This window comes from Taeniopygia guttata, chromosome Z (assembly GCF_048771995.1).
Source record: "Taeniopygia guttata chromosome Z, bTaeGut7.mat, whole genome shotgun sequence".
Taxonomy (NCBI): domain Eukaryota; kingdom Metazoa; phylum Chordata; class Aves; order Passeriformes; family Estrildidae; genus Taeniopygia; species Taeniopygia guttata.
In genome coordinates this window covers 25,412,011-25,435,911 of record NC_133063.1, presented here as the reverse complement: position 1 = coordinate 25,435,911, position 23,901 = coordinate 25,412,011, and the positions used below count along the sequence as shown (strand labels likewise).

Here is a 23,901-nt window from a genome sequence, read left to right as displayed (position 1 = left end):
GATATTCCATGAAAAGCATTAGTCACATAAATAGTTGATGTTGTAGCTTCTCCATCCATGAAAATCCCTCTAAAAAGTTGTAAAAATTACAGATTCTAAGTACACCATGGCCTTCTTCAGATAAATGTGTGTTTGAGGTTTTTCATTTGCTTCTGTATCCTTTTTCTTTCCTTAAAATGTATTCTTGTAATTGTTGGAATAATTTATACTAAGGAGGTCAGGAGAAGAGGGATTGAGTTATTGATAGCCAAAACACTGGCTCTGCAAGTCTCATTTCAAGGTAATGAGACAAAGACTGCTAAGGGTCTAACTATGCAAGGATAAAGAAGCAAGGTAGGAGGTGAATATTATCATTATCCAGCTGGTCATTCTGTTTGCTGCCAAGGAAGGTCTAAAGAAGCCTGAGGCCTTACATTCTACTATTATGAGGATGGGAGAGTGAGTTGGGGATGGAGAAAGACAGGAAACAAAAATATATTTCTAACACCTTTCTAGATACTAGATTAGGAATAGGAATAACATAATTATTCTTCTGGTTTTTTTCTACTTGTGTGTAGGGAGAGCTTCATTCTTGCAGTCTCTGTCTCTAACCCTTGCCCCCCAACAAATAGAAAATAAAAATTGATGATGCAGTACAACTGGAAGTCATTAAACAGTGTACTTGGGCACTATTGACAATAATTTGATAGCCAGCCTAATTGATTGCTTTGCCAGAAGCTGGAAATGTTGAAGATTCATTGATTATGCAGATTATTAGCTATTGTAAAGTTTACTGCTTCCATAAAATTGCAGCTGATTTGTGAAGGGTTAATCAGAAGGTTTAGGAGTCAGGCAATAGTGTCTGTGTTTTTCAGTAAAGTAATGACTCATCTTCTCTTATTGATTTATATAGCTTGTTTTACAGCTCCGGCATAAATAAAAACATTTCTTTCTGCTTGTAATTGTCATATTTTACCATCATAGAAGAGTGAGGTGAAGGGTGTTACATTGGGAAAAATTAGAACAATCAGGAAAAAAAACCACCTTTTTAAATCTTGTCAACAACCTGGACTCAAAAAATTTACTTAGTATGTCTGGGGTTTTATGTATCTATTCACAATTGGGAGTATTTGTTTAAAGTTGTGGTGGTTTTAGGGTAGTCTTGGGGTTTGTTTAGTGGGATTTTCTGGGTTTTTTAAACCTTAGGATTTCTTAAACCAAAATGAGACTTTGTGATAATACTGTGTACTAATTTTGTCTGGGTTAAAGTGAAATTCAGAGTACATGGCATGGGGCTGTGTTTGGTTTTGTGCTGCAGACAGTGTTGATAACACAGGGATGTTTTTGTTACTGCTGCACAGGGTTTGCACTGGGCCAAGCAATTTTCTGCTTCTTACCCCACAGGTGAGCAGGCTGGGGGTGCACAAGGAGTTGGGAGGGGACACAGCTGGGAAAGGTGACTCCAACTGACCAAAGGGAAATTCCAGGCCAAGTGGCATAATGCACAGCAAGAAAATGCAGATGGGTAAAGGTGGTTGGCTAGGCCACCAGTGTGACTTACTGGTTTAGTTGTGAGCAACTGGTTTGGGTTTCTTTGCAAAATTTGTTTTCCTTAATTTTGATTTTTATTTTTAAATTTTTCTTTAAATCTTGTCTAAACTTTCTTCACTTAGCTCACAAGTTTCTCACTTTACCCATTCTGATTCTGTCCCACACCCCACAGTGTGATGGCTTCAGTGAGTTGCTGTGTGATGTTTAGCTGCCTACAGTGATTTTAGACCAAGACATAGTGACATTTTTAGGCAGAGCTGAAGATGTTTCATATTTTTTTGTTCTGTTTACCCACTTCCTTGCTGCTTAGTTTTTGGGTTGGTTTGATTTTTTTTTTTCTTTCCTTTTCCATGGTGACCTAGAGATCTGCACCAGTTATGATCTTTGCTTACTGAATGTGCTGAGCTCTGGGAAGAGCAAGCAGGTTCATTTTTCTTTTCTTAAATCTAAATTGATAGACTTCAGCATCCTCTTGTGCTGGTCCTGCCATTATCACACAGGAGACAGGGCTTCACACTAGCCTGGCAGCCACTGGGTTCTGCATTTGGATTAATCAGGATTACAGCCTGCTTCCAATCATAACTAACACAGCAGCCCCACTTGGATTTCTCATTAGCAAGGTACTGTTCTGAAATGCATGTATGCATGATAGATTGATGTAATCTTAACAGGTATGGATTTGGACAGCATGTAAAGATAAAAAAAATCATGTCTAATTCATGTTCACATTCATATCGTCATCGCCTAGTTGCTTCTAATACCATTTGTAATGCCTCAGCCATGATTTCCTGGCTCTGTTTTAGGTTATGGCTTGATATGATTGCAGAGAGCAACATGCTGCATTTCTTGTTTCTGTATCTGTGTACACATGTTGAAGCTGTAGATTGACTCCTTTGTTTTCTTCTGTGTCAGTAAGGGCCCTTGTGGGATGATTTGTCTTCCTATTTTAGTCTTTGGCCTTGGAATTGTAAAATTGTTTAATCCAGATGACAAAAAGGCGAATGGATGTCATTAATATGTTTTAAGTGCCTCCCTGACTGTACTTTATTTGTTCTTATTGCTGCATATTCTCAGTTGTTTTTGTCATCTGCATCCAGGCAGCCTCTTCAGACTTTAACAGATCAAAACTAGCAATGTAAATTATGACAGCCAGGTATGCTAATGTATATGATTTTCTTACCAAAGAACACCAAGAATTTCATTGGGTGCTCATTCAGAAAAGAAAAAAAAATCAAGATTGCTTTGCACAACAAAAAGATTCTTCTTCTTTTGTGTTCTGACAATCTACTTGCTAAGAGATCTGTTTAAAAAAAGCAATTCATAGAAATGTTTGTTATGAATAATTTGAGTATATAGTCTGTTACCAGCTATAAACACCTTTTCTGTAATGCCTTCTGGAGGTAATTGATTTTCCTTGCTATTGTGGATAGGACAAAGCAAAAGTTGTGAGTGTTTTGTTTTGTTTGGGGGTTCTTGTTGGTGTTTTTTGGTGCAAGAATTTAAAAAAATTATATGTTAATTTCTATTTTATTAAATTCCTGTCACTAGCCATAGTTGTGTATTGTTAGCAGCTAAACAAAGAAAGGTGTATAAGGACTGTATGGAACTTCCACTTGGTTTGCTTTTTTCTAGGCTAGAGATGATTATTTGCTAAAAATCTATAAATTAAATTTCTACAGAAGTATTTGCAAGGATATGTGTATATATCTATGCAATATCAACTTTTTTTAAACCGAAGTGTGTCTTGGACCTGAGTCTTTGCATATATGCATATTAAAATTCTATTTTAGCAGCTTTATGGGGTATTTTTCTTTATTGTTGCTGTGTTTGGGGGTTGCTCCTACCAGTTATGGCTGATATCAAACTGTGATTGTAATGAAGTAGTCAATCACAGTAGTGAATGTGGAAGATTACCATTTTAATGACTAATTTTCCTGCAACTTTTCATTGTTGTCTGGTCCCATTCATGTAATAATTCTCACAGGATGTAACATGTTTGCTTCCTACCATAAATTTTTTCATAGAACTCTGTACCAGTTTGTTAATGTAGGGACAAGACTCTAAAACTGCTGTGAAGAGAATCTTGATGTCCAGTCTGTTCCAATGATGCCTGTGCTGAATAGCCTGAATGTCCACTGGCTGCAGTGCTGACTAGATCAGAAAGTATGTAAACAATTGCATTTCATACAAGTGTAAACCAGAGAACTATATTAAATCACATCCTCTTCCTATTCATCTTTTATTATGCGTGATGCATTTCAGGTTTTTAACTAATTCATGCCTTTAAGCTGATTTTGCATCAGATTGATAGAATATGTCAGTGTCCTGCTTGATCAGACTAAGGTAACAGAGGTTTATTTTAAAGTAAATTACTGGTAATGCATGCAGTTCACTAAGTAGAAAAAATTGTGAAGAAAAATACCTCTTTGTATTGTTTCATATTATCAAGAATTTCTGTTTCGTGAAGATCATACATAAATCAAATCAAAACCATTTTCACTTCTTTGCAATATTTCTCATTTTCACTGATGGTACAGTGATTACACTTCCCAAGAGTGTCTGAAATTGTGATTCTTTTGAAAGGTGTTTTAAAAAGAAAAGTCCGCTCCAGTTAGGATTTGAACTCTGAATTTATCTGTTTTGTATGCTAAAATAGTATGGTATATTACATATTTTTCATTCATGATATGTGAAGAGTTCTAGTACTTGCAACAAGATGAATAAACATGGGTACTTAATACCTAATAGCTTGCTGTTAGACAGTAATAAGGATATAATACCATGTCCATTAAGCTGTATTGTAAGAAATCTTCTTTTCCTGCACTCTTTTTCTTTATAGAAGGACTTTTCATAGGGAGAATGTAATTTTGTTTTAACAACTTACAATATCAAAAGGCAAACTGCAGGGCTGGTTAAATTTGCTAAATTCTCTGTTGGCCCTAAGAGACAGATTGAAATTATATCAGTCAGTAATAGTATTTGTGTCTGAAATTCAAGTGACATTCTGTGTTTTGTTTTCTCATTTGTTTTAAAAATAATGGCTCATAGTAACTAATGTGTGCTACCCAGGAAGACTAATATGTAAAGGTTTTTGAATAAGATATAACTGTTTTAAAAACCTCTTGTGGTATCGCAGTGAATGGGTCCATTAAATTATTTGTATTTTGTGAGCTATAAAATGCTGGATTTTAGATATTATTTTGATTAATGTAGTATTTTTCAGTAGTTATTGAAGTATAAGAAACTTTATAATTATGATATGATTTTCTTAGATCTATGCAGTTGTAGTCATAGTTCTTCTGTCTTTATGTTAACTTCTATTTATTGCAATATGCAGGAATTATCTTGTTTTATTTCATCTGCTGTTTCCTGTGTGACATGAGAGACCTGTCGGTGATTAAGAAGCTTCTTAATCCTTTGCTTCAGTTTGAAGAGCATAAGCAATTTAAGACTTTTTTCTTCCCCTGCCTTTATATGTGTATGTTTCTTATGATTTGTAACAAGTGGTGACCATACGATTCAACTAGAGTCCACATAATCAGAACTGAACAGTTCCCTCTATGAAATTTGCATGGGGCAGGCAAAATTTTGTACCTGTGGCCTGCAGTGGAAAATTTGGGGAAATCTTGTCCTTTTATGCTTGTGAAAGAGGAAGAGGAGATGAATCTGTAAGTTATAGGATGCCATAGGATGGAGATATCTAGAAGCTGGATTGTGAGGAAGCTTTTTGGTATTCTTGCCAGCTTTCAGTGCCTGCAGTAATAATCTAGATAACTGCTGGTGGCAAACAGGTAAATATTGCAGCTGATTGTATGTGTGTATTGTGATTGTGTATGGCTAGTGTGAAACCTGAAAAATAAAACATGGTTAGTTGTTTGAAAAACAGATGCAATTGTTGTGAAGATATTTTCACTATGGGTTGTGATACAAATTGAACTGTGTATACATCACTTTACATGAACTGCATGCATATATTTCCTTTTATTTTCAACTGCTACAAGAGTTTTCTCACTCATTAGAATTACACAGTATCCATAAAACGCCTAAGAGATTTGAACAAGATTTTGTAACTCTCTAGTTCTACTAAAAGTTGCAAGTGTCTTAACTTTATAAGAGAAAATGGTCACATTGTTTTAAAATAACCAACCTGATGGCCTTCTATGCTGAAGTTGTACACCGTTGGACAGGGGAGGGGTTACAGATGTAATTTATCTGGACTTCTGTAAATTCCCCTACAACATCCTTCTCTGTTCAAATTTCAGAGAGATGGATTTGAAGAGTAGGCTGTTAAATGGGTAAGGAACGGGCTGAATGTCTCATTCAGAGGGTAGTGATAAATGGCTTAGAGTCCTAATGGGCATCTGTGACAAGAGATGTCCCCCAGGGGACCAGTGTTATTAAATATCTTCATCAGTGACGCAGATGAAGGGATTGAGTACACCCTCAGCAAGTTCTCAGCTGGCACCAAGCTGAGTGGTGCAGCTGACACTCCTGAGGCACAGGATGCCATCCAGAGGGATCTGGACAAGCTCGAGCAGTGGCCCTTGGGAATCCCATGAGGTTTAACAAGGCCAAGTGCTGGTGCTGCACCCGGGTCAGGGCAATCCCTGGTGCCAGCCCAGGCTGGGGATGAGCAGACCGAGAGCAGCCCTGCCCTGAAGGACTTGGGGGTGCTGTGGGTGAGAGCTGGGCATGAGCCAGCCATGGGCACTCCCAGCCCAGAGAACCAAGTGTGTCCTGGGCTGCACCCAGAGCCCCGTGGGCAGCAGGGCAGGGAGGGGATTCTGCCCCTCTGCCCTTCTCTGGTGAGACCCCACCTGCAGAGCTGCCTCCAGCTCTGGGCTCCCAGCACAGGAAGGGCACGGAGCTGCTGGGAGAGTCCAGAGGAGGCACCAAGGTGATCAGAGGCATGGAGCACCTCTGCTGTGAGGAAAGGCTGGGAGAATGGAGATTCTTTGGCCTAGTGAAGAGAAGGCTTTGGGGTCTCCTAGTTGTGGCCTTCCAGTACTGAACAGAGCTCACAAGAAAGATGGAAAGAGACTGTTCACAAGAGCATAGTGTGACTGGGCAAAAGGCAAGCAACTCAAACTTGAGAGTAGGTTTAATTCAGATATTAGGAAGAAATTCTTGACTGTAAGGGTGGTGAGTCACTGGCAACAGCTGGCCAGAGAAGTTGTGGATGTTCCATCCCTGGAATTGTTCAGGATCAGGTTGTTTGGGGCACTTTGCAGCCTTGTCTAGGGCAATAGTGTCCCTGCTCATGGCAGACAAGTTGTAGGTAATCTTAGAGATCCCTTCCAACCCAAACCATAAGAGTATGTATTCAGTCATATTTACTAACTCTTAAAATAAACATTTGATGCCATGGCATCAAAACCTGTTTTCACTCTTAAAATCTATATAGGTTTTGTAGGTCTACATAAGTACCTTGTATTTGCAGTCTGTGTGTCTGTGTTAGCCTCAGGTTACAGCAGCTCTGGTACCACTGTCATATATATATTAATTTTATGTAGATGTCACAAACTTGTATTATCCAATCAATTGCATACTGGGAATATGATTATGTTGGGTATATGAATGGATGTGGTTATAGATACATTACTTTCTATTAGTGTTTTGGTTGCTTCACTATTTTTATCACTTTCTTTAACACTTTGTTTCACTGAGGAAACTTAGACCTAGTGGTGAATGTGAGAAACATTTATCCCGGTAGCATACCACACCACAGCGCTGCATATAGTTACTTTTGTATTTAAGTTTTTCACATGAAATAAAAACACTACGAGAGTGATAGAATAGTTTTACCTATGAGAGGAAAGTGATGACAAAACAAACATATGCTACAGAGGTGATTGTGATTGCTGCAGAGGTGATTTAATGAAAAGGACATGGATTTTTTGGATTCTTGACCAGGGAAATTAAAGAGTTTATTTAAGTATCTAGGAAGCCTTTAGAAGGTCATCAGAGTAACAAGGCAAATGAAATATGTTTTTATTTGTGAATGTTTTGGAGTTAACCTAGAGGATATAGACATAATAGTATTTAATATTTTTCATGACCAGGACCTCCACTATTTGTGAACGTCAACCATGATCTTCTGAGGCCATTTTAGATGAGAAACAGTATGAGCATAAAACACTTGTTACATGAATGTGTACTGTAAAAGAAACTTCCAGACCCTTTAAAAACCTTGAAGTTGTGGTAAACAGATATGTTTGCCTGAGTAAATGAATTTAATGGGCATGTATAAGATCAAATTGCATAAAGGAATTGAAAATAAAAGTTACTTTCTTTTAAAAATACTTTAGGTGGTAATGAGATTATTCTGTTAGGGTGAACACCAAAGCTGTTGAATAAACTAGGGTTTTGTGAGGTTTCTTTTTTTCACTCATAATACGGAATAGGAAAAATGCCTCCATAGCTGTGGAGGTATTAAAAGTGAAGATAATGCAAAGTCATCTTTTGTCCCAGAGATAATGAATATTTTATTCATACACTTCTTAGACAAGGAGGCAATACTAAGCTGCTAGACCACTGAACCACAGACCTATTTTGTGGTTACATGGAAATTCTTTCTTCTTTTGTATTCAGAATAATACTAAATAAAAATACTAATACTTTATACGTATTTCTTAGCATGTGGACACATTAAGTCTTTTTGATTGAGTATTGTGAAAACAAAGGGGAGTATTATTTTTAATTTTTAGAAATTATCGTGCAGTCTTCTGCTTAAAAAATATGCTGAGAAGCATGCATTTTTCCTATAACCATTTGTGAATACACAGTATTCCTGGTGTGTTACCCTTGTTACAAAATTTATAATGCAGTGGTACTCTCTTTTTTATTTTCATTTTTTAATTTTAATTTTCTTGACATGTTGTAGGCTATCAGGTTATGATACGTGCTGCTTGGTGAAAGATGTATGGTTTTGGAAGCAGCATTTCCTAAATACAGAGTAAACATATTTTGATAATAAATTTTCTCCTTTGGGAGGAGGGCAGTATTTTATAAAATGAAAAATTGTTATCACGATTTTATTTGCATTTTTCACCAAATAAATTAGGGTGTGCTGATAGTCTTTTTTAATATAAATGCATGTAAACTATACTTAATAAAATTGTGAGATAATGAGAATCATAGATAATTTATATTGAGTATTTAGATTTGTTTTCTAACTCAGATATTTAAACCAGTTTGATGATAGTGGTTGTCTACAGTTATTTAGGGTTTCAAACTGTATATGTTCCAAGGGTGTTGTTTTGTTTAGTACTAAATAATTTGCTGGATAAAATAGACCAGAAAAGAACAAGCCATGTTTTGATGCCTAGAATCATCAGTAACAAAAAGAAAATAAGATTAAAAAGTGCTACTTTGTGCCACAGAAATGGAAGGAATACTTTGTGTGGCCTTTAACATAGGTGCTTAGAGTTCTGTATGTAAAAAATCATGTTGGAGTAATTAGGAATGATTTGTATACCCTTTCACTATTACCAAGTTAAAACGGGAACATTGGTCTTGATAGCCAGTTGTTCAATCCTCTTAAAAAACAGGGAGAAACTTTGTAAATCCACATGCATTCTAAAAGGGTACCTTATAAAATTATGATTCCCCTGAGTATTGAATTGAGTATACTGCAAAATTTTGGGGTTGTTTTCATACTTACGGTGTTTTTAATTAATCAATGCTACCATTATGTAGGTGACAAGGCCAGCTGGTAAATGTAACATAAAATGATCCTTTTTAACTCTTCAGCTTTTACACTCTAGTCTGTCTTCTCCTCTTGTGTCATGGGCAGATTAGTGATACTAACTCCTGCAGTGATGCACAAGGATGAGAGTAAGGACAGCAATTCCATTCTCTTCACTCTTCCCCTCACCTCAAATGTGAAGCTGGGATAGTGAATTGTTACAAAATGCCTCAGAGTGATTATATATTCTTATGAGGTCTAAGGTAGCAGGGGGGCACAGGACATCTAAAACTTAAGTTGATCTTAAAATCCTTAGAAAGAAATTTTGTTTGTAACTTGTTTGTAAAAAATCACTTATGTTGATGGATTAATTAATCACTTTCAGTTAATAATGGAACATGTTTTGCAGCAGTTATTAAGCAGCATTTTATTTTATGAAAGACTACACATTTTGTTTTGTAAAAAGATCTTTTTTCTAATGAAAATGAACCACTCAAAGTTATAAGCTGAGATCGCGAAAAGATTGAATATCTAACTGAATCATTAAAAGTATATGTTTAAAAATGAGCATCATTTCCTTTTCAGTTGGTTTTCCTTCAAAGATGCAGGAATAGAAATATTTATATTTTGCTTTTGGATGCTCATAGAAATTGGTAGTACTAATGGAAATTACAGTTGGAAGTTGTTGAATTTCTGTTTTGATTAAGCAAACTGTTGAATTTACTGAAGGTGAAGAAATACTTTCTGGCAGGTAGTCAAGATGAGCCTTGCCTTCTGCTGTTCACTAATGAAATTTGGATGTCCTAAGAACTTGAGCATGATGACAGATTATCTATGCCTTATTTTTGTCAGTGTTCTGTAATTGCAATATGAGGTCATGAATTAAATGCATGTTTGCCAATAATAATTACTTTGTCACAGCTTTTATGACAAATATAATTTAAGTTGATGCTTGTGGACAGCAGGCAGCATATCAGGCCTGTTGAACAGGAAAAGTCCTTTCTAGTTTAAGTTTTAAATTAATCTTTTGAGCATAAACTTCATTTTCTACCATTTCTGCCTTTTGTTTTCAGAGGGAGGTATGGCAAAAGAGCCCTATATTTGTATATAGCAGTCTTTATTTGTGTGTATTTCTAAGATAAATTTGTGCTGAATTACCATTAATTTAAAATGAGTTTGGTTTATGTTTATGGTCAATCTAATAGTATAATGTGTTCCTAAGAAATTATATTATTAAAATATTAGGAATATTATCAGTTAGGAACTGACGGTAATGAGTGCCCTGGTTTGTTTGGTGGAACCTTAGGACTAAATCTTTAAGTAAATGCTTTGAATATTGCATCTTCCTGCAAAGTAATTTAAAACTGAAATAAAATTTTTACTATAATTTAAATGTAGTTAAATTATAACAGAATTTACTTGTAATTTCCTACTCACAGGACTAGGAAGAGATGTATACTCTTAAAAATTTTTAAGTATATGCTTTAGTTTAACTGTAAAATTTAATACTATTCCACTGTAATATTTTGATCTTTCTTTTGACCCTCCTTTTGACCCTAAAAAGTAGTTTTGACAGTGTTAGTCAAAAGAGAGGCAAGGTAATCTTTCCCTTTGTGGGAAAGAGGCATTATCTGATAATTTTAGTACAGAGATAGTAAGGCAAATTTTAAGCTAACTAGGAAGTACCTCTGTAAGCACACATGTGTTGAAAAGCCTCTTCTCTTGAAACTACTTAATTACTGTGATTTTTTTTTTTAGTTGTTCATGTAATGATATTTCATTTCTTTCCTGCTGATAGAACTGTGGTAGTCTGACTACCTTGGTTTACAGCATGTAGATATTTTTGTATATCAGCAATCTTTTTGCTTTATATTTAGTTTTCTGTATGTATTTCATGCTTGTGAATTTAATTGAATTCACCTGTGATCTCAATTAGTGCTTTGTAAATGCTTTTGCTCTGTGTGATTTCCCTGCCTCTTTTGAAATTAATGTATTCTACAAGTCCTGGTAAAAAAGTGTTAAACCAAAACTATACCACTGTTTAGGCTAACTGCACATCACTGTAGGTTATGGCCCACAAGGATTCCAGGGGAGAGAGACCAGAGAAATGCACACTGAGTATGTGAGACCTTAAACACTGTATTGGAGGGTGTAGCCACATGCTTCATGCGGTGCAGGTTTCAGAGTGAGTGGCACGTGGGCCTCAATCTGTAGCAGACAACAATGCATAGGTAAGGCATGAAGGTTTTAGGACTGAATTGGCAGATGTGCTTTTTGCAAACTTACTATTTTCAAATATAAACCTGAACTTTAGTAAGCCCTCCCTGACTCTGTCCATCTTCCTTTGGTGCCCATGTAAAGCTTACTTAAGCTGGTGTCTGATGGAATAGAGAAAAAAAATTATGGAGTAAGAAATTATGAGAATAAGGGTTTCTTCTACCATTAGTATTGCCTTGTGTAGTGAATACTTAGCTTCACGAGTCTTCTATATTTGCATAACAGCATATTTTTACTCTAGCAGAGTTTATTCTTCTGAGGAATATTTTTGCAACTTTTATTTATGTATATTGCATGGAAAAATGCATATTAAGATCTACTTACAGACAGTGCAGTGCACTTGTTTAAATAAGAAAACATGGTATTCGTTCTGTGCTAGTTTCTTTTTATATTCCTATCTTTTTTTTCAGTTGCTTCTGTTTGAGCTTCTGTAGGTGTTCATTTATTATGAGGCTTTTTAGTTCGAATTTGAGTGGCTTTTATTGTTGTACCTCAGTCTTTCTTTTTGAATTATCATCTCTGCTTTTTCCTTTTTGCACTTTCATTTATTGAATAGAATGTAAAATAAACTAATACTTACGAAATCTAATTCAGAGTAAGCAAAATATTGAATTTATGTAGAACAATGCAGAACTGGAATTTGTATATAATAGGCTGCAATACATAAAAAGAAAATGATTAAATCATATCTCACTTATCATAGATCTTTTTGATAGGAGGAAAATCTTTGCCATTAGTTCCAGACCACCGTATTTCCCATTCACAATGCTTTAGTGCATAACTTATAAATCTGTCCTCATCATCTTATATTACTTTTTTAAAGCAAGTCTAACATGAAGCCAGACACGATGAATGGTAGTCAGTGAAGGTCGACTAGACAATCCAATTACTAAAGATTCTTGGAAGAACAGTACTGTAATCTATAATAGAATTGTGTGTGAATTTCTGTCTTTGTTGACAAGGGTCGTTTCTGTAGAACTGCAGGGTTTTTTTTAATGGTAATCTAGTTTTAGATTATGTTAGTCTAATCTGTTTGTATAATACATCAGAATGTCAGTTGTTTAAAAATTTGTTAGTTCACAGAAGCCATACTTACAATACAGATTTTATGTACCTGTTCTATCTCCTGAGCAGTGAAGATTTAATGTACAGCTACACATTGTATAACAAAGAGGCAGTGTTAAGGTGCATAATCATTGCATACATATCACTGCTAATTTTCCATACTTTTCTTTTTATCACTCATTTATTTTTCTTTCATTTTACTAAATAGACCATCTCTTGCTGGTGTAAAACACATCCTTACGGTAAAAGAGGTTACTATTTCTGTCTCTACTTCTGATAGAAATAGTGACCCAGGCTGCACGTTGGAATTAGTACAGAAGTTTATGTTTGTATAAAAACCATTGGTGCTGGGGACTGCAGATGATGAATAAGAAAAAAACCTAGTTAAGCAGAATAGATGTTTCCAGTCTTAAATCCATCCTTGAACTTTAACTTTGTTGCTTCTGTATCATAGAATCACAGAATAAGTTAAGCTGGAAAAAGTTCTGGGGTAACTGAGTCCAAGCTTTGACCAAACATTTTGTCAATCAGCACTGAGTGCCATGTCCAGTCTTCCTTTAAACCCCTTAAAGGACAGGGACTCCACCATCTCCCTGGGAAGCCCATCTCAATGGCTGATCACCCTTTCAGATATGGCTGAATTGTACCTACACTTTTTCTTCTTGATGCAAATAGATCTAATGAAAAAAAAAAACAACAAAAAAACCAAAACCAATTGAATTTATGCGTACCAACATTGTGGTTTTGAGCCACATAAAAATAAAGACTGTAAGAATTTAGTTGTCTGTTTTTCTAAATGGAAACTAGGTAATTTTACTTGGCTATCATTTTGCCTATAAGTTTTAAATACATTCCAAATCACTACATGTTCTTGTTTTCCTCAAACCCTGCAAGAAAAGAACAAAAAGGGGTAATATAAATTCTACCTTCTAACCTTTTAGCAGATGTTTAGATTACAGGTATTTTGATCTGGTATTTCCATGCATAGTCTCTTACATTGATCTTAGGAGAAGATTTTAATGAAATTTCAATGAAATTGCAAGTGTGTGTATATGTAAATATAGAAATACATTTACGTATATTCTTTCCTAGCTAATACAATTACAGGAAAGTGGAGTCATATTTGAAGTGTTTAACCAAACAGAATATCAAATGGTCTTCATTACAGGCTGTCTGAATGGAAGGCATGTTATTAAAAAAATCAATTGCTATAAATGACATTGGGTCTGAAAAAGTAGTAATGAATTCCTAGATACTGGTATAACATAGGGTGCTGAGAGGAAGGTACAAGGTTCAACTTGATTGGAACAATTTTTACAGTGTTTCGTAGTAAGATTTGAAGTAATCTTCTCCAGATAGTGGGGTTTTATTGTCTGACAGCACAAGACAGAAACACTGCTTTTTATTTATAAGTCAAAATTTAAGAACAAGTTGTTTGCAGTAGCAAAATATGTGTGTAAACTAATACAGTAATGGTAAAGCATAATCAGGTTATGTCACACTCCTTTGACTGGAAAATCATGAGGTAATACATGAGGCATACAGAGGTAATGAAAAATCTTTTTCTGATTAAAAAGATGATGCATATCTAAAAAGCACTAAAAAAAGCACTCTAAAAAGCAGAGAAGGTTCACTGCTAATCTGTAAACTATCTAGTATAAATGGTCATACTCTTATGAATTTTTATTAAAAATATTTTTTCAAAGGTTTTGTTTAGATTACAGAAAATACTATAGTATGGAAAGAAGATACTTTAAGACATAGTAATTTTATTACTTGCATTCAAAGTGTAATTTTTCAAAGTCTTCATGCACCTAAATGTTAGCTGTAAGTAAGAAATTACTTGTAGATTGAAGTTTTAAGCTTTGTAATGAATTTGTAATGTTAGGTATTTATGCGACTGATTTTTCATTACTACATTTTCTTGATAGGTAGGACAAAGCTGTCTGCAACAGAGAATTACATTTGAATCTTCTATTTGGAAGGTAGACTAAGATTGCAGTAGAGTCCTTCTCTAAGATCATTAGCTGAATTAGAGGTTTTAATTTATTTTCTATAGGTGATAGACTTTTTTTTTTTCAGCCTTGATTTGGTTCTGGTAGCATCGTAAGTACTGTAAATTTCTAAGCCTTTGACTTGTGATAGTATTTGTCACAGGTTTTTGTTAATCAATATCTCAAAAAAGTAATAGTTGGTGTGGCTGTCCTTAGCTGAGAAGAGTGTGCCAAAAAAAAAAAAAGGTAAGGTTGTGTCAGATCAAATTAGAGAAGAAATTTCTTGCTATATTGGTTTGCTTTTGATCAAACAGGCAGACCTGAGACATGGGTCTCTGTTGATACCCTGTGATCACTACCCAATTTGTGATTGGATCTGTTCAGCTGACCCTTTTTCCTTTCCTTTTGGCCTGTTTTTAGTTTAATCGGGTTCTAAATACATAACATGTAAAGGCTTGCCTTTTACATTTATTTGGCAGATGTGCAGCAGTAAAAATCTCTACTTGCTGAGAAATTGTTGCTTTGAGAAACCTGCACCAGGTCTCTTAACAATTTTCAGTAACCCCAAAGCCGTACAGCTTTTATGAGGTAGTGGGCCTATAAACCCACATCTCTGGGTTGTCTTTTCAAAAGTTGTTCTGCCAGAGTCCTCACCAAGGTCACCATATGCTGCCAGGGTGCAGGAATGTGACATCTTGGGCAAGTTGGAGCTCTGGGTGGTGGTGATCCAAAGCACAGCAGGAACAGTGTTCCTATATGAATTCACCTGAGGCTCAGCTGTGCGCTACATATTTCAAAACTTTTTTTTTTTTTTTTTTTTTTTTTCTTTTTGGTTCTGTGGGAGCAGGAAGACATCCACAGAAATTCTGAATTTTCTCAGCACTCAGGAGTTAGAATTCCAGACACAGTGAGATGTTCTTGAGCCGTGCAGCTGGAAAATACTTTGTGGCTTTGTCCTACCGTCAGTATATGGATTTTCATTACTGCCATTTGCACTGAGAATATATACTTCTCAGAGGGAAAACAAATAAACAAACAAACAAGAACACACAAAAAAAACCCCCAACAAAGCTTACTTGCTCAAAGGAAAATGTATAGGCGCTGTAAGTGTATTTATGTCACAGTTTCTCTTAATAATTTAGTCTACTTATGAAGCAATGTATTTATACAATAGAGTGTGTTTTATAGTCATTAAATTTTACTAGACAAACTTAATTATATATGAAAAATAGTTGTATAAATAAGTAAATCTCAATAATAAACTAGATAACATCTCCATCACTGACACAGTGATTATAAAGTAATTTTGTTGAAGGATAAAACACATTTAGCTGATAACTGACACAGTGGTATATTGCCATGAGATTACCTAGTCTCATGTGAGAAACAGATGTAATATTATTTTTAAGTTGAAATCTTCAGTTGCTGTGTTTTAGTTAAAAAGAAATACAAGACAAGGCATATAAATTCAAGATAGCACACAATTCAAATTCTTTGCAAAGTCAGTGATGGGTATAGCATGAGTCTATGGGATGACAATAACTAATTGGTTATATTTTCATTTTTGTATATAATTTATTAAAATAACGGATAGAATTGTCTCTTGGGTTATTTGAACATAAATAGAATGACAGTAAGATCTGAATTTGTGGCTATCATCATTGCCTTGTGTTTCTTTTTTCTCTGCCTCTGCCAGAAATGCTTTTTCTTCCTAATTTTCATGTATATATGTCTATGCATATTTATGCAAACTGCGCAAACCCAATGATCTCTCTCAAACTCTTGAAACAAATAATAGTAGTGGTAAAAATATTAGTAAAAGTCTAAATGAGCTGCTTGACAATGTTACATGGAAATTTCTTAAGATGTGTTAAGCATATGCTTATATCACCTATTCAACTGTTGCCTGTTTATCTTTTCTGTAGGTGACAGATCAGTCAGTGAAAGCTTTTGCTGAACATTGCCCTGAGTTGCAGTATGTTGGTTTCATGGGCTGCTCTGTTACTTCAAAAGGAGTCATTCACCTTACCAATGTAAGTATCACAACTACTTTCTGCTAGTCACTAGTGTTTTGGACTATAGCCAGGTCATAGGTATAGGCCACAATAAGATTACGTGTATGATTTATAGCACTGACATGGACAGAAACATGATAAAGTGAGTGAACTTTGCATTATTTAGATTTCACTGTATAAAAACACTTTACCAAAAATATGTTTATGAGATTATTCATTTTCTCACAAGTAACAGTGATGTTCAGGTCAAAATTCTTTAAAAGGTATAATTGCAGCTGATCCCATTGCAAACAAAACAAAATTCCATTTCAAAATGGAAAATTCTAATTGCAAGAGATTTAGACAGACGTCTAGTTGCAACAGTGTACCCCAGTGTATGTACATTTTGACTGTATTCATCTTCTTATTTGACAGAGATAGTGCAACAGATACATTTTAATTTCTTTCCTTTTTCTTTTGCATAGGAGAAGTGAGTGATATGTGGAAAAACTAACTTGAGTGAATCTGCAGAAAGTAATTTAAATTTTCAGTACAATGGATGACTTGAGTGAGGTGGACAAACACCACCTAATTAAAATTTGTAACTGAAAGTAAATCCAGGGATCATGCAAATACGAAAATGGTTAAAGAGATCTTGAGGTAGGAAGTAGAGAGCATATTTAATGAAAATAGAGTGTGACTGCTGAAAGCAAAGGTTTTTTTGATGCAGCTGTGAAGGTCTGTTGTTATACAGAACCATTCAGCGTATCTGTAAATTACTTTCATAATTTTAGAGCTGCTTAGCTGAGGCTACAGAAGAATTGAAAACATTTTGGAACACATGCAAAAAGAAATAACCCAGGGAAATTAATTTGTATGGTAAAGTTATAGGACCTCAAAGGATGCCATTTTGAAATAACTGTGTATTGAAGTGATGAGTAAAAGCATGTCTGTCGGAGAAAGAAATTATACAAATATTTTCATATCCTATGAAAACTACCTATATATAGGTTGTGTTAATATATGCAGCATAAATATAGGAGGTACAAAATTTAAACATTTTGCATGGACTGGGTATGGAGTCCAAGGCTTTGTGGGAAATTTCCACAAAGATCACTTTTCAGCTACATGCTTTGATTACTGTATTATTCTGACCTAGATTTATTGAGTATTTAATAGATGTTAGATGTTTTATCTTTCAACAAAATTACTTTATAATCACATTTGTTAGATTGAAGAAGAGTCAATATCTTGACATTTTATTAATGTTTCTGATTTTCATGTATTTAATAATAAGAAATTATTAAAAATCCTGATTTGCATTCGAGTGACCCTGTTGAACATAGTCCTTCCGAAAATATCTAAGACGGTGCTTAGACTTCTAGTATGTAATTACTTTTTAAGTAATTGGTGCTTACTGGGACTTGAGATTTAGGTATTTCAGTTTCTTTCCCTCATGCTGTAGCTGTACAACTTCTGTAGGCTGTGAATGCTGCAAAGGCTGTGATATGATAACACTGAAAGTTAGAGATTGCTTAACCTGGAGAAGGCTTGAAGGAGACCTTTTTTTCAACATTTTAATACCTAAAGGGGGTTTATAAGAAAAATGGGGACAGATATTTTAGAAAGACCTGTAGCAAGTAGTAACATTATCTTCTGCATCTGTCTTTCCCAGAATTCATCAGTTGATGACATAGGTTTTTGTTCTAACAGTCTGTGGCTGTTTTTGTGCTGAGTACTTACTTAACTGGTGTTTCATAAGCGTTTAGTAGTAATTCCAGCCTGGAGTTCCTAGAGAATGTGAAATCTACTCTTTGCTCTCCATGGCCTGTGAGTGTGTCCCTCCAGGCTGTGCAGAACTAGTTGCCTTCTGTCCTGCTTCCTGTGTGCAAACTGGAGATAACAGCAGTGGCCTTGGTTGTGAAATTGCTTTGGGGCTGATGGATGTATAAAAATTGAGTGGTTTATTATTACTGTATTTTCCCCCTAGTAATGTTAGCTCTCTTTAAAAATACTGCCACTTGAAAAATTCTAAATTACAGCACTGCTGCATTGCAGAGCTTTTTTTAATAGTTAATTGTGGGGTATGGAAGAGAAAGTGTTGTGTACTTAAGAAGAAACATTCAGGGTTTATTTTCACTCTTTTTCTACTGAGCAGAATGACAGTCAAAAAAAATTTGGTTTTTGAGCAAGACCATGTTATCATGCTGGTGCCTTTTTTCCTTGAATTTATTATAAACTGAAAAAATACAGATAAAGTAAATAATGATTATTGGGTAAGACGAGAGTCACTTCATATACATACATAGAAAGAAAGGAAAAAAAGGAGTGTGTTTATGTGCAATTCGCAGTTAGACTCGCTGTTGAAACAGTCGTTTGTTCTGATGACCTGAATGTTTCAATTTCCTTTAGTTTTTATGTGTCAAACATTGTTTACAAAAGAAATGAATGACCTCCTCCATGACATCAGAGTATTTAGTCCAAAACTAAATGTTGTTTCTGTGGAGGCAGGAAGAACATGTGTGGTGGTGTAGTTTATCTTCTGTTTTCACCACATCCACACTTACTGTTTTCTTGTTTTATCTTTTATTATAACTTATTTTATTATTTAATTAGCTTTCTATGTATAATTTTTATTATTTGCACTCTTTCTCCCATCTACACATCTTTATCTCTCAGGAGTTTATCCCTGGTTATTTTTTACTTTGCTTTTTCAGTAAGTGTGAAGATCAACACAAATGTAAAAAGTACCTGTGCACATTAGGTGATTGTGTTGAGCACAAGATCACCCAGAAGGGTAATCTTTGGTCATTAACTATGTGAGAATAAGAAACTTTGTATTCTTCCTAGTGAGATAGTGATTTTGTAATGTTACATCTTTGACCTCAAGAGCAGTGGCATTTTCCTCCCCTGTTGTGGTAGTTGCTTCTCAGCAGTTTAATTGTTGCATTTTTAATAGAATTTTAACAGCTGGCATCAGCAAATCTTGACATCTAGAAATAATTTTATTACCAAGCCACTTCTTTGGCTTCATCCTTTGGTTTCCGATATATATGCAAGGGTAATTTCTTCATAGCAGTATACTCTGTGCTTCTACACCATGTACTTCTGACAGACTGTCTGGTTAATTTTGTTACAGACATCTAATTATATATGAATTCCTGTACAGAACCTTGACAGAAAAAAAATGTCTAACTTATTCTGCTAATCACCAATGCATGAAGAGAGTTAATCTAAGAACTGCTTTTGGAATAATGTGACCTTCACTTCTTCATCTCATAGTTACCTATGTCCAATCCAACTTAGTGATACCTGTGTCTAAGTTGGTGGTCAGTATGAAGTCAGTAAAAATTTAGATTTCTAGAGCAAATTCTTTGGGCTCATTCAATGTAGACATCAGCAGCGTGACAGATACATAATGATAATCTACACATGACAGGACTGAGGTAATGTATGGTTTCTTTCTAGTAAATGGTTTGTGTTGACACCAAGTGTTCTGCATTTTGCTCTTTTTATGGTAGTATTTCAGCATACCATCTGATCTTAAGAACATTAAGCTTCCTGACTAAGGGCATGATTGCTATTCTTTGGGTAGGTATGGAGGAAACAGTATTTTAATCAGTTTGTATATTGAGCTGGATTTAATAAGATGAAATATGATTTATTTCAATCTGTTTGCCTTTAGTAATATGTCCATTTAATTACTAGTCTTCCAATGACTGGAAAAAGGCATTAAGTGAGGGTCTTTTAATACAGTGATTCTGGGACATTTGTCATGAATGTTGGCTTGAAACTTTACTTGATAAAGTGCTGTGTAAGTGAATGTTTTTGCATCTTGTCAAACTGAACCTGATGATTCTGTTGAATGAAGTTAACTGTGTCCCTCTTAAGAGATTCTTGTTGCTATTTTGAGGAATTTGATGGTTTTACCCAACTGCCATTTTTTTCAATTAAGTAAAAAAGACATTGCAGAGAAGACTGGTTGAAAGTGTTTGATCTAGGAAACTTCCACTTCCCCTCTACTGCACAAAAAAAAAAATCATTAGAAGTACTTGACAGTAAATAACATGAAGATGTAACCTATAAATCAGTAAAAATTTAATTCTACAGCAACTTTTATAGTTTTTATAAACTGGAAATTAGTCTTGTAACACAGATACTATGCATTCAGTTTACATGTGTGTGCAAGTGCCTCCTCTAGAGGTAATTAAATCTTTGTGCTTGCAGCACAGTTTTTGATTGGTTGTTTGTTACTTAAGCAATGGGACTTTAATGCTTCACAGTATCTAAGAATTAAAACTTATGCAAAAAATTTTAATCAGTCTTTGGGAAAATAGTCTCCTTTGTAACTACTCAATAATTTTCCAACTCTTTAGGCCATGTATGATTATTGTTCTAGGATCACAGTATATCTCAATTGTGTAATTCAGTTATGGCAGCTCTTCAATAAAAATTAGTGAATGTGAGTGACTTTAAAAAAAATATTTAATAGATTCTATTGACATTACAATACAAAGAATGTGGTTTACAGTTTTTCTCATGTTGCTGTTTTTCATTTTCTGCAATCATTCATTTGTTTTTGGAGACTAAAGTCAGGGAGCAGCTTATTCCCTGAAGGCATGTATACACAGATTGTCAAGAAAATTAAGCTTAATTAGCAAAAGATCTGAGTTTAAAACTCCTTAAGTCCTTATAAGGACTTTCATTCAGAAATAATTTGGCTGTGATACTGAAGAGGATTAACCTTACATGAAATGTTTAGTGGTGTGTTTGGCAGTTTTAGGTTTCAGTTGGACTCAAGCTTAAAGTTCTTTTCCAACCTAAATGATTCTATAGCTCTGTTCTCTTCTGTGATTTATAGGGCAGCATATCTCTACAGGAATTGTGCAAGTATGTAATGGAAAAAAATTGTGTACCCATTATATTAGCAATTTCAATAAAATAACATCTAAATATTCACAGGAGTTGATAAACCCACACTTAAATTACCTATGATTTATGATTCCCACACTTAAATTACCTATGATCCTATTACCAATGATAATAGTAATTTTCTATCACCTAAGGCACTACAAATATTTTAATATTCGAAGTTTGAGTAGTCAAGATAAAAATCTTATTAATTGCATGACATTTAGGCACACAAACAGTATGATAATCTCTGAATCTTCAAACATACCATTTGGCATAAAATTTCATTTAAGCCAACCAACAAAAGTATTTAAAAACCCCAAAGGTTTTAGCATATTTTAAAATATTTGAGATCCAGAAGTAATGTTATCATTACTTTTGTGTAAGTGATAATCAATAATTGCAGCAAGAATGTGTTTATAAGTATCACACAAAATTAGTTTAAGTGTTGCTCATTTTTAAAAATTCTGTTATTTTCTGTTTCATATTTTAAGCCATTTGCCTACTTATTTGTGCTGTGTTTTTTCACATTAAATATTCCTTTTTCCATTAAAACATTTTGACTGACATAGATGAGTTTGAAGTTTAAAATCTGCTCATGCATCCTTATTTGCAAAGCTATTAAATTAAAATTTCAAGAAAAGCTTGGATATCTGCAGAAGAAGAGCCTTGAAATTGCTCAGTAAAATGGTATTGCTGCATGAACAAAATAAGTTACAAAAGGAAAAACATTATGCATCCTAATTCTGTAAGATTGAGTATTTCAGTCGCAGAATATCCTCTTTCTCATGAACAAATGCTGTTTAAAGGTACACTATTTTAGTATCAGAATTTATGAATGCACTGTAGAGTCTAGCATCTGTTTTTTAATTGTCTACTTTGGAGAAGTTTGATTTTTCTTTTTTAATATCATGCTACTTTTAGCTGTGTGAATTAGTATTAGAATGTAAGACTTACATGTTTTTATCTTCCAATTTTTTCATAGTAGTGACTGTAGCATTTTTCCCCTAAAATTATTTATCAGGTAAGCTATAAAGTACAAAATTTGTCATTAAGGTATATATATTTTTTTTAATGAAAAATTATTACGTACATCTTTATTACAATTCTCTCACCAGTAATGAGATGTTGATACTTCTGAAGTAGGCAGGGAGGTATTCCTTTCACTGTCATATTGAGATTGATCCAGAATTGTCTCAAAAGCAAGTGTGTATTCAGTTCTGCTGGTCTTGAAAGCCATTGACATTTCTATAATGGCAATTTCGAGGTTGTAGAGACCATATTATATTTGAGTATGTATATATCTGAAACAGTCTCTTCAAACTTGTAAGACACAAAGGTTTTCTTCACTGAGCATGTTGTGCCTGAGAAAAAGAAGAATTAACCTGTTGAGTAGGTCAGACATTTAAAATGAAGGAATGTGGCAGTGAAAAAGGGAAATGATGGTTGAGTTATTGTATATTGAATATAATGATAGAGTATTACTAGTATGAAGAAAAGAAGCAATAAGGGAATGCTAATTATCCTGTGATGGTAAAGGACAAAATCTACCTTGAAAACCCTATTAATTTGGTGGACAGGAATACTAGGAATTCAGTTTAGTTTTTGATTCCAGTCATGCAATGCTAACGTTTTTTTCCCTGGGAAACCACAAATGCTTTCTGCTCCATTCATCATTATATCATTAAGGTAGATAATATACTCTTACCTAAATTACCTCTTACCTAATTTGAAGCCACATTTTTTAGGCATTTTTAAAGGAGCACTGGCCCCTTTCATGCATTGATACTTTAGTGTAAATTTGTGCATTTTAGTCTGTAAGTAATAATAATGGCAAAAGAATCTCCAGTGTTGTCATCTTCTCATAAGAAAAATGTTGTTGAGACAGAAAGTTTGGGATTTTCTTAAGTGGAAATATTTTATACTTGTCTTTTAAGTCTTCTTAGTTGTTTAATGTCATAGAACATACTCATTGTTGAATTGTCCAGCAGGTGTATTTTATGTCATAGGCATAGACCACATTACTGCCTGCATGATTTAAAGGCTGAAATATCTAGTATGAATAGCTGTAAGAAGGTGAGGAAATTTACAGTTGCTGAAAGCTTCCACTTCTTGTAATTTATACAGGAAAAATTGAGAAATTGGTTATGAGCTTTTTTTTTGGCACATAGAAGATAAACTTCATGCTGGAGCAGTATGTATGAAATGAGAATAGACAGAGCTTGTAAAAGGTGTCTACTTTATCAATACAGTATCAATCACTATATGCTCTGCTCCGTAATAGGCAAAAAAAGTTTATCAGAATTTCAGTGGGAATACAGCAAGTACCTCCACCATGATACCTGTGGTAGTATTAAAATAATAGAAATATGATTGTCCTAGATTCTGTAGATGTACCCTGCAGGTATTCCTCAGAGGTGAAGGTTCTTGATGTTATGCGTGT

The 23,901-nt window shown here is 34.5% G+C and overlaps 1 protein-coding gene across 1 annotated transcript in view; it reads left to right on the top strand.

Moving 5' to 3' along the window:
• FBXL17 (F-box and leucine rich repeat protein 17) overlaps positions 1-23,901 on the top strand; it is a 282,018-nt gene that overhangs the window by 70,477 nt on the left and 187,640 nt on the right. Inside the window, exon 5 of the mRNA XM_030258953.4 lies at positions 16,479-16,586. Within this exon, the coding sequence (XP_030114813.3) occupies positions 16,479-16,586 (108 nt within the window). The remainder of the gene's footprint in view (positions 1-16,478; positions 16,587-23,901) is intronic.